The sequence below is a fragment of the Papaver somniferum genome, chromosome 11 (genome assembly GCF_003573695.1).
Source record: "Papaver somniferum cultivar HN1 chromosome 11, ASM357369v1, whole genome shotgun sequence".
NCBI lineage: Eukaryota > Viridiplantae > Streptophyta > Magnoliopsida > Ranunculales > Papaveraceae > Papaver > Papaver somniferum.
The window spans coordinates 135,654,596-135,666,960 of NC_039368.1; the positions used below are offsets into that span (position 1 = coordinate 135,654,596).

The 12,365-nt window shown below is 37.5% G+C and overlaps 1 protein-coding gene across 1 annotated transcript; it reads left to right on the top strand.

Moving 5' to 3' along the window:
* Positions 1–3,745: 3,745 nt before the first annotated feature.
* LOC113325243 (protein ENHANCED PSEUDOMONAS SUSCEPTIBILTY 1-like) lies at positions 3,746–4,315 on the top strand. Its single transcript, XM_026573449.1, has one exon. The coding sequence runs from the start codon at positions 3,746–3,748 to the stop codon at positions 4,313–4,315; it is 570 nt and encodes a 189-aa protein (XP_026429234.1).
* The last annotated feature ends 8,050 nt before the right edge of the window (positions 4,316–12,365 follow it).

Here is a 12,365-nt window from a genome sequence, read left to right on the forward strand (position 1 = left end):
CACCCTTTTGTTGCACCGTGAAAGCATACAAGCACTCACTCACACGTGGATACCCTAATCTCCATAGAACTGCTTGGTGTGAAAAATCAGAAATGACTGAGTCACTGAGGGTCAGTCCCATGGATAATTCAGATCCTCATAAATTTCTCACCCACCTTCCCCCAACTGTAGATTAACAAGGGTTTTTATGGTGTGGGCTTTGTTTTTGTGTGAGAAGAGGGACACATCACCCGATTCCACCCACGATCAACTTATTATATCTGGTGAAAAGTTGGTGCCAGAGGAAAATAATTTGACTATATTGCTATCCCTAGCTAGTAATTCGCCCGATTATTCGCGAATAATTCGCGAATTTTAACGAACTGATCGAGTCCGAATGATAGTCGAACAACTGAAATTCCGACTCTAAGACGTGCATTATATGGGGTTCCCGGATTATACACGAGTTATTCGCCCCGACTAATAATTCGCGGAATCAATTCGGACCGTAAATGGCTGATGGGCCCTTTTATGTACGTGTATAAAAAGGATCCATCAAGCTTTTTATATACGTACATAAAAAGCCCATTTCATTCAGATAGTCAATGGTTGTTGGGCCCTTTTTATACACGTACATAAAAGCCCATTTCCTTAAATTTAGAACGATTTTTTGGGGACCATGGTTTTTTTGGGTAACCATGGTTTTATTTTGCGTAAAAACATTAGAAGTAAATCTAGGTCACCCCTTATCTGGATATTTATATTAATACCTAAATTACCCTCCGGATTAATTTTGGGTGACGATTAGTTAGTGTTAATAATAGTTAGTGTAATGATTAGTGAGATGATTAAGTTAAAGATAATTAGTGAGATTAAAAAATCAGATGGTTTTTTTAAAGAAGTAGAATTATTGAGAGAGTAAAGTTAGAGAAGATGAAGAAGGAAAACATGAAAAACGATGGATTTTACCAACCACAACTGGGGGAAGGGTATTTGGGTACCCAGGTGTGCTCCAAACTTAGATAATGTTGGTTGAATTGCTCCAAACTTTCAAAAAAAATGAGATTTTTTATGTAGATTTGGGTCAGTTTCGGTTACCATATGTCAAGAACATGTAACCGAACACACCTGAAAGTGTAGTTCGGTTAATTCCAAACACGCAGGTTACCGAACTCGCTCGTTAATGGAGGTTTTGGTCGTACAGTGTAATGTTCGGTTACCTAGGATAAAATGGTAGGTAACCGAACTTTGAACTTAACAGTTTATTTGTGTACATCTTGTGTGTTCGGTTAGTTCGCAAACTTCAACGCAACCAAGTTCCCAACCGAACTGCAGGTTAAAAGTAACCTAGTGTTAGAAGTTCGGTTGGTTCGCAAACTTCAACATATTTTGCGAATCAACCGAACTGGGCTTATATATGCATATATGCAATTAGGCAAACGTTCGGTTAATAATACATTTATTTCTTGGCGAATTAGGTAGAGTTCGGTTACGAAGTTTCAAAGGTAGAGTTCGGTTACAAAGAAAACTTAACATTTTTGCGAACAAACCGAACTTGTGGACTTCTCATTATTTTCGTAAACTAAAGTTCGGTGATATCCTTATTTTGCGAAGGAATCGAACTTATGGACTTCTATTGTTCTAATACAAGGAGTTCGGTTAAAAGTATTTTTTGCGAACCAACCGAACTCTATTGGCTAAGTTCGGTTACTTTGTAGTTTTAATATTTTTTGCGAAAAAACCAAACTCTATTGGCTAAGTTCGATTATTTTGGAACTCAAGATAGTGGCCACAACAACACAGTTCGGTTAGCTGGATTTGTTTTTTTCGGTTCAAAGGGTGGAGTTCGGTTACTTTGTAGTTTTAAATTTTTTTGCGAAACAACCGAACAGAGAGTTCAGTGACTTAGTTTTAAATCCAATAAAACCGAACTGTTCTTCGTGTTCTTCATTTTCAAGAAGTTAGGTTAGTAAACTAGGGTTTTTTGGAAAATCGGCCACCGAACATGGCTCTGTAACTCCTACTAAAACCCTATTTTGATGATTTCTATTCGATTGAAGCAATCAAAATCAAATTAAAGTGAAGGGTTTGTTGGAAAATACCTCCGGAGTGGTCCCATGGCAGAATCAGGCTGCGGCTGGCGTCTTTTATACTCGATAAAATTATCATGTAACAGAACTTAATTGTGATTGCATTGATGTTGTTACATTTCTTAAATAGGCGGTGGTGGTGGTGGTAAGAGGAGGTGGTGGTGGTAATCGGTGGTTGGTGGTGGTGATAATCGGAGGTGGTGGTGGTGGTAATCGGCGGTGGTGAGCGGTGGTGGTGGGAGGAGGTGGTGGTTATATATATATATAGGTGGTTATTAGGTTGGTTTTAAATTAAATTAAGTTAAGGATAGGTTAGTCATTTCAACGTTTTAGGACACCCCTTATCACTATAGGGAAGGTGGCCTAATAAAATCATGGTCCCCTCAAAAAAGCCATGATCCCTAAAAAATCATTCTAAATTTAGTGGACTCCAACTCCTTCGTACAACCACTAAACCACGGTGTGTTGGTCCATCATATTAATCATAGAAGAAGACATTTAAACCATGAATCATAACATCAACCCAGCAAAATCCTATATTTTTTATATAATACATGGGGTATTTTAAAAGAGTGAATATACACTATACATGTACGGATCCAAACAACTAGTCGGATATCGAACCATTGACCTGATTTTTTATCAAATCTAAACTATCTGAATCCGTATAATACACGTATGTTTGCCGTCCCAAACTTCCCTTCCTACCCCGAATTGTTAACTAGCGTGTTATCATATTCACGTGAACGCACATTTCTAAGTCGTTAGATTCACTATGCACAAAAAATGGCCATGGAATCTGATGGCTTTGAGATACACGTTGTTATGCACTCGGCTTAGAGATTTACTCCGGGTCGGCCAATAACACAGGCAAAGGTGGCCAGAGTGCAGGAATCTGGTACCAAATTCTATACTGTATAATTTCTATTTGGGTGGAAATTTTTTGGAAGTGTAGGATGGCACGGTGACGAATCGCAGCGTACAAATCAAAACAGTTGCGAATCGTAACTAATTCAAACAGTTGCAAGTTTTGTAACTGAAGGGAACTGTTGCAAAATTTTCGCAACTAAACTTCGCAACTGAAAATTCAAAATTTTCGCAACTAAACTTCGCAACTGAAATTTTTCGGAAGTGTAGGATGGCACGGTGACGACTCGCACGCGTACAACTCAAAACTGTTGCGAATCATAACTAATTGAAACAGTTGCGAGTTTTGTAACTGAAGTGAACTGTTGCAAAATTTTCGCAACTAAACTTCGCAACTGAAAATTCACAACTCGTTTGAATGGGCTTTTGCTTTCTATTCAAGTAGCATAACTACTCAATGACATATTTATAGGGTGTAGTGCAAACCGTTCGGTCTGTGATGGCACTTCATTTTGGCAATTCCTTAATGCATGGTCAGAGATCTGCAGATCATCCAGTATTCATACTCCAAATCGTCCTCCAGTTTTTGAACGTTGGTTTATGAATGACATCGATCGCCCTCTCTGTCTTCCATCCTTTTTTCGCGAATAAACTTTTGGCAGCAGTGAAAAACCCCACGACAAACGACCCTATAAATCTACCAATATTACATAATTGTGTCGAGAAATGTTTTCGGTTCAATAAAGCAAGTATTACAAAACTGAAGGCGACCGTCAATTTGGAGATGGAATCGGAAAAAAAATGAATTCATGCTAATCTCTTCACTACAAGCTGTATTAGCCCATGTTTGGATAACAGTAACACGCGCTAGAAGGAGTTTAGATGTCAACTATAATGAAAATGAAGAGACTTTGTTTGGGTTCATGATGAGTAACAGAACTAAGTTCATTCCACCCTTATCAGAAACGTACTTTGGCAACTCGATAACCTTTGGGATGCTAACGGAAAAGGACGAAGAGGTGCTTACAAGGGGATCTGGATTCTTAGCTTCGTTATTTAAGGAAGTTGTAAATTCCCATTGTGATGAGAAAATTAAGAGTTCTATCAAATCGTGGATACAAAAACCTTTTATCATAACTTCTAGTGGTGTCGCGAACAAAAATTTAGTAGCAAGGAATTCCCACAGATTCAATATGTATGGAAATGATTTTGGCTGGGGACGCCCCATTGCCATAAAAACTGGTAGAAATGGCAAATCTAGTGGAATAACTAATGTGAGTCCAGGACCTGTTGAAGGAAGTATTGACATTGAGATTTTCCTTCCAATTGAGGTTTTTCAGGCCATGGAAAACGATGTTGAATTCATGGAAGCTTTCTAAATATAATATGTTTCTTTTCAGTTCAAGAATAACGCGATGTATCGTTGACGTGTTTTCCTAGCTCTATCTAGTATTCTCATTTTATTTTATTTTCTTGTATTCTTGGTAATGTATGGCGAGAAACGAAAATGTTGATGCTATGTTGGGTGTAGATACAAATTACCGCACACTAGTTAAACATGCGAAATAATGATCATCAAGACTGAGCGAAGGCGATTGCGTACTGCTTATCCAAATGACGCATCACATGACGTCATCTTAATCACGAGTAAAGTGTGAAGAGCCATGCGATGTTATAGATCTGTGCGATAAGAGTCAATGCCAAATCCGAAAATAAATGTTTTCTTAGCTGTCATCCACTATGTAAACCCTTATATAAGTAGGCGAGCGACCCGGTATGAGGGATAGCTTTTTGAGAGTTTAGACAAGATATTTAGGAAAGAGAAAGATTATTTTCATCCCAAATTAGGGTTTTCTTATTACTTTGTATCCAATTTGAAGAAATTAATAAAGGTTCTTGTGATTTTCATGGATTTCACTTAGATTGATTTGTAGACTTTAGTAAGTGTATGGTTGTAGGATTTCCTACAACTACATTTTGGCGCTAGAAATAGGGACAGAGTAAAGGATTTCATCCTACCTTAAGAAATCAGCTTAGAATGATGTATCATGTCGGTGGAAGTTCTTAAAAACAAATTAGAAGATATTCATAATCTTGGAAAAGTTTGGAAATATAGATCTAAAAAATTCAGTCAATAGCCTTTAGTGTCAAGAAAAACAATTTTCATTAGAAAAATCTTTGGTTCTTAAGAGAGTATTTCTGAATAGCAAAAAAAATTGTTACAGATAAACAAGATGGTGTGACAAACAACTGCAGCAGAACATGCAATAACAATTAGGAGGAGTAGAAGAATTGCTGGAAGAAGAAGGAGCGACATCGCCGAATCTTCAAGAATGGGAGAAAGAAACAATAGAGGAAGTCAAGCTCAAACTCAGGTTCAAAGCGAGCCAATGCAGGAAAATGTTATCGATTACGATAGAGTAAGAGTTCATACCGCAAATACAAATTCAACAGAAGAAGAAGAGGAAAGAAGTGGATCTCCAGGATTAATAGAAGGAAATGAAGAAGAAATGACAATTGAGGAACTTCGACAAAGGTTGATTGCAGAAAGAAGGAGAGAATATGAAGAGCGTGTGAATTTGACGCGCTAGCATAATGAGTCGAGAGAAGAAAATATAAGATTGCAAGAGAAGAGATCAAGAAGCACCACACGTGCAAGCTCAAGGTAAAGAACAAGCAGGAGTACATCCAGGCGTAACCAATCTGGTAGAAGAAATATCAGACAAGCGTCACCTTTGGATAATATTGCTGAAAACTTCCAGATAAATGACGACTTGCAAGATTTACGCGGTGAACATAGCATAGAACAACAACCAGTTGATGACCGTTACGTACAACATGGTGAAGAGTATCGCGCGCGAGAAGATAACAGAGGCAATAAACTCAAACGACGAGAGGCATCGCGTTCACCATGACCATGATGAGGAAGATGAGGAAGAAAAAGGAAGAATCATACTGCAAGGAAGAGAAACGATAAGAGATCAACATTGTTAGAGCATAGCTCGGTCAACCTCGCATGCGTTGCTATCTCAAGCATGTTTGTCAATGTTAGTGATCAAAACTATAAGTCTTGATTTCTAGCCTACATAGCTAAGTCTCGGACTAGGATGGAAAAGTGTAGTTGAGCTCAAGGACTTCATGGCGATTCATCATACAACGACGAACATCTATACAAGGAACCGTGGAACTTCATCAACAAAAAGGTATGTGGAGACTTGAACTTATATATCACTCAAAAGTCTATCTCTTCTATCTCCTACTTCTTATGAGACAAAATTCGTATGCTATATAGACTAGATCATACACATTTGACATTTTGAGCTGAGCATACATTACTTATCTTTTATCTCGAGATCGTGTGTTGGAAAAGCGTTTTGCTTTAATCAAGTTTATCTTCACCTAGTGACGAAAGTCATGAAAAGTTTCAATCACTTTGATAATTGCTCTGACGTGAATCGATCTGTGAATAGCGGCTACATAGCGTCCTCTGAGAATGTCTCAATGATTGAAATAATAGTTTAGATTACATAACCATGTATTCCTTGAACCGAAGTTTTCGAACTTTACTGATCAAGAGAAATCGGGAGGATTGTGGAATTGGCTTGCCAAGTCCGCCAACCCAGTCCGCAGACTCAGTCCGCGAACTATCGGAAGTTCTTGACCGAGAATTTCTGCTGGATTTTCGAAAACTCGTTTGTGTGATAAGTCCGCGAACTGGCAGAAGTTCTCTTTCCCAGAATTTCTGCTGAGTTTGGAAAACTCAACCGATTAACTTAAGTCCGCGAACTTGTTTGTGAACTTAAGAGGTTATGATCTAAAGATGTGCTCTGAACATGGAACATTAAATTACTAAGGAATGCTTTATGAAAACCGTGGCTATAATGTTCATGAGACGATTCAATCGAATCGAATCATCTTTGTTTCAATTGTGTCTTGTGTAGTTACATAAGATCTCATAGCAATTGAAAAACTCTTTAACTAGTTCATTTGAGTCAATTGAACTAGTTATGGTGTAGAAGAACAAGGTTAATATGAAATGCTCATATGGTTAACCTTTTGGGTTACTATGTTGAACCAACATACACGTACACGTTTGAGCATGGTTTTCACGAACCCAGTAAACGTCTACCCAAGTGTGTGTGACAAGCTAAGTTTTCGATCTAACGGTTGAGAAATATTAGCTTGAATATAAATCAGGTTTTCATCTAACGGTGAATAAGGATTGCTTTGTACCTAACGCAAAACCCTGATTCGAAGGATATATAAAGGATACATTTAGCATTGTGAAAAACTAATCCCCACACGTCTGTGTGCTACTAGTGCGCCCTCTAGAGTCGATCTCCATTAACCTTTGATTTTCTTCTCTAAACTCAGGTTAGCGACTTAAAGACTTCATTGGGATTGTGAAGCCAGACCGATACTACTTTATCGTAGTTGTGTGATCTGATCTTGCATATTCTATCGTACGAGTACAATCGATTGATTGACTTGAGATCGTGAGAGTTCTCCGATAGGCAAGATAAAGAAGTCACAAACATCTTCGTCTCACTGTTTGTGATTCCTCGACAATCCACTTGTGTAGTCAGAAAGGATTGTAGAGGGGTGATTGATTAATCAAGGCTGTTCTTCGGGAATATAAGACCGGATTATCAATTGGTTCCTGTTCACCTTTATTTTATATCAAAAGACGGAACAAAATCTAGGGTTTATCTGTGGGAGACAGATTTATCCTTAGATAGACTTTTCTGTGTGAGACAGATCTGTTTATTATCAAGTCTGTGATTTTGGGTTGAAGCAACTCTTGGTTGTGGGTGAGATCAGCTAAGGGAATCAAGTGCGTAGTATCCTGCTGGGATCAGAGGCGTAGGAGTACAAGTGTACCTTGGATCGGTGGGAGACTGATTGGGGTTCAACTATAGTCCAGTCCGAAGTTAGTTTGCAGTAGGCTAGTGTATGTAGCGGCTTAATACAGTGTGTATTCAATCTGGACTAGGTCCCGGGTTTTTCTGCATTTACGGTTTCCTCGTTAACAAAATTCTGGTGTCTGTGTTATTTCTTTTCCGCATTATATTTTATATAATTGAAATAATACAGGTTGTGCGTTTATGATCATCAATTGGAAATCCAACCTTTGGTTGTTGATTGATATTGATTGATCCTTGCACATTGGTCTTTGGTGCCGTCCAAGTATTCCTTGTATTTGATAAAGACTCGCTATTGTTTTTAGCTTGAGTAAAAATCAAATCAAGAGAGAGATATTAACTCCTTGAGATACTTTTATCTAGATTGAGTCTGACTGTCTAGTTGATTCTCTAGCAAAGTATTTCGGAGTTAGTCCATACAAATTGCCAAGCGAAATATTGGGTGGTGTTGTTAGACCCCCGCTTTTTCAATTGGTATCAGAGCAGGAAAACACGTTCAAGACCTAACAAGTCTGTGTTTGTAGCGATCTGACTCTATGGACAGAGGTGATATCTCTATTAACGTACCACCAGTCTTTGATGGCTCCAATTACTTATGGTGGAAAACTGATATGCGATCTTTTCTTCAAACGCGTGATTTTCAATCATGGGTATATGTGGTGAACGGTTATGATGCGCCAGTTGTTGCAGCTGGAGACGGAACTGTTCCCAAGAATATTGGTGAATATAATGCTGCCGAGATTCTTGCTGCAAAGCAGAATTCTTAAGGGTTAAATGCTATCATACATGCCATTGCCCCAAGTCTTCAACACCATGTGTCTAATTGCGCTAGGTCTAAAGATGCTTGGGATATCTTAGAAACCATATTTGAAGGAAACTCCAGTGAAAAAGGAAACTAGGCTTCAAAACCTTAATTCCGATTGGGAGAACCTTCGTATGGAAAATGAATAAACATTTAATGAGTTTAGTCACAAAGTGTCTGAAATTGTTAATGCATCTTTTGCATTGGGTAAGACTATTCCTGAAAAGGGCATTGTGATGAAAATTCTCAGATCGCTGCCATCTAGATACGAGTCTAACAAGCATGTCATCGTTGAGGGGAATAACCTCAATAATCATTCCAGAAACACCTTGGTTGGGAAGCTAAAGATCTTTGACCATGAGCATAATCCAAAGTCGGTAAGGATGTTGCCTTTAAAGCATAGAAGAGCACTAAATTACTTGACAAAGGTAAAAGTGTTCATGTCTCTTAGAATTCGGATGAAGACCTTGACAAGTCGGTCTCCTTGATCACAAGACAATTTAGGGATCTTCTGTTGAAGAGAAGTAAACGGTTTTCAAGAGATAAACCTAGGTCATCAGACAAACCTCACGGTCGCATACCTCCTAAAAAATAGGGATGCTGACAAGGCTGATGACGAGGACATGCCTCAGTGCTTTAAGTGTAAGGGTTTTGGCCATTTTGCTAACGAATTCCCAAATCATAGAAAATACACTGGGAACAAAGGTCTAGCTGTAACACTTGATGAAATGTCTGAAACCTATGATTCCGATGAAGATAGGAAATCAAGTGTAGGGCTCCTTGGTGAAAACATCGATTTTGATACTTGTAGCAATACATATATCAATCTCAATGGGTTCGGAGAAGAAGGAAACCCAATCAATCTGGAAGATTCTCTAACTGGAAACCCTGTCAGTAATGTTTCAGGATCTACTGTATGTCTAGCTTCTTGTACATCTCAGATGCCTGAATACTATCCAAGTTTGACGTGCTCGTTTTGTTCGATGAAGGGACACGAAGTATCAAGGTGTTACAAGTACAAGCACCAAATAAGGTATGCCAGCAAACTTCAACGAAGAGCAGATCGATTAGCAAGGAAGCTGAAACTTTCTCAAAAAACCGCCGAGGTATGTATGATCTTATCTTCGTCTAAGAAGTTGGTTTCCAGGGATAGAGTAAGACCATTGAAAACAAAGTATGGTCGAATCGTTTTGATAGACAAAAGTCTGAAGATTCCTCCATTGAGGAAAAACATGGACAAATTTTTGTTCATCGCAACACAACTTGATTGTGTTGTTGAGAAAATCTTGTCTCATGTGCCTGATCGAAAAGAGACAAGATTGAGTGCTGATTCAGGCTTCTGGTAAAGTTTTTCCTTCTTTTCTTAGATTTGTTATTTTCTGTCTATCAAATAAAATAAAGGGTTACTATCGACAATTCTACTCTTTATAGGGTTTTAGAGTTGGGCGTATACGAACCTGTCAATAGGTTTCGGACCCTACATTCCTTTTTCCTTTTTGACATCCTATGTAAGGTTGCTTGTTGAGTTAGGTGATTCAATCACACAAATCCAGTTGTTTATAACTGTTCTCAAAGCACCATGTCAGATGGAAAGGATGTCAACATGATTTTTAAATCTTCAATCAAGGAAAAATAAAAATCTTCTGTTTCTAAGTCCTTGAAAAGAAAAAGAAGGAATATAAGAAATCCCAGGACTGTGCCTTCTAACTCTCAGAAGTTTTTCGATGTTCTTGATGAGTTGAAGGAAGTAACAAAGGAGATTCGTGAAATAAAGGCTTTTGTGTCAAAGTCCTTAGAAATTCAAAGAGCCTTGGTACAACATAATCAGTCAAGACAGTTCGTTGATATAAACTCCTATCTTCGTGAACCGTATGTTCCAAAGTCTATTGACAACAAGGAGTTCGGGAATGATGCTGAATTTCTCAAAGGAATTGTCGCCTAGGATGTCTTCTTTTTGGATAAGTTGAAAGAATAACTAGTGCTTTGAATAGCGATGATTGTGACTACACATAGCTATTTTTGTTTTCATCTTCTTATGTTATTTTTTAGGTTTATTTGTTTTAAATTCTAAAAATATTTGGAGGATGATGTTTATTGCAGTATTTTAATGGTTTGTGATATTGCAATATTTTTATGGGATATGTATTGTTTATGACCGTGAACTTGAAGGTCCCATATTGCAGTCAAAAGTAAAGTCGTTCATGAATCGGTATTCGTATTGATGAAAGGACGAATGGACTTTTGACATATACAAAATATATGCTTTTGCAGTCATGTATTTCATGGAAAATAGGATAAAATCTTTTGTTTAACAAGGATAAAGTCTATTATGCCGTTATGATGGAAAATAGAATAGATCCTTGTATGTTATCCACGGTATTGATTTTCATTGATCCATTTTATTATGTTTTACCGTGAAGGCTCCATTGTGTGTCTTATGTTGAGAACCTTACAACTAAGTCGATTTACCTTGGCTTTGTTGGTTGTTCCATAAGATTCTATATGTTGAGCATTAAGAACTAAATTAATCAACTAGTTTGGTTATTTAGTTAGTACTCCATATGTTTCTTTCTTATGTTGAGTACATGTACGATTAAGGTTGTCATATTCTATGATGAACTTAGTCGGGGTTCCATAAGTTCTCTTATGTTGAGCCAAAAATAATTAAATAAATTACTTCGGTGATTAGTTTGGTTGTTTGTATTCCAATTAGATTAATTATAGGTTCTCTTGTAATTAATCTAGTTGAGTTTTCATATATTCCGCAAGTTCTTGTGTTGAGTATATGAAAGGCTACACTATCATGTTCTTTGGTTAATGTAGTCATATATTCCGTAAGGTTTTCCTTATGTTGAATATTTGAACGGTTCAGTTAGTCATCTCCGTGTGATTGACTTAGTCGTAGCTCCGTGAATTTACTTATGCTGAGCACTTTCAATTAAATTGATCACTTTTGTGGTTTGATTTAGTTGAGTATTCCAATTGAATTAATCATGAGTTTACCTGTGGTTAATTTGGTTGAGCTTTGGATATAGAAAATCATTCCTATGGTTTTTGGTGTCCAATAAAAAATCCTTCTTTTCTTTCGAAATTAAGGTCGCTCTTGTTGTTCTCTCGGGAAGGACATCAAATGGGGGAGAGTTCTTTTTAACTTGTGCTTAATGGTAATATCTTGCAGGGAGTGCGGCTGTGGAATTTTATAGGGGTTATCTTGTATCTTAAAACTCCTTGATGAATGTTGTTAGCTTCGGCTATTAGATTGCATATAAATTAAGTTGTCATGTATTTTTCTTTTGGTCATGAAATGTCTCTTGTGGAAATTTCATTATGATCCCATTCTTGTACCTTTGCCAATTTTATTGACAAAAATGGGTAGAAATATTGTAGTTCACACTACAAATACATATGGTTTTCGGATCATTGTGTAAGGGGGATTGGTTTCCATGATCGAGATGGAGTATTGACTAATGGGGAGTGATACATATCACCGTAGTATTATTGTTAAAGTTGTGATACAACTGGACTTTGATGTTATATAATAATACTATGACATTGTATAATAACGATCGAAAATCTCGATTTCTCTCATTGTTATAGATACGGATCTTCAATAACGATGGTGCTAAACTTACAACCTTTGGGATCATTGGAGTACTTGGAAGGACGAAGATTTCAAGGAACGTTGAAGATTAGACTGTGGAATAG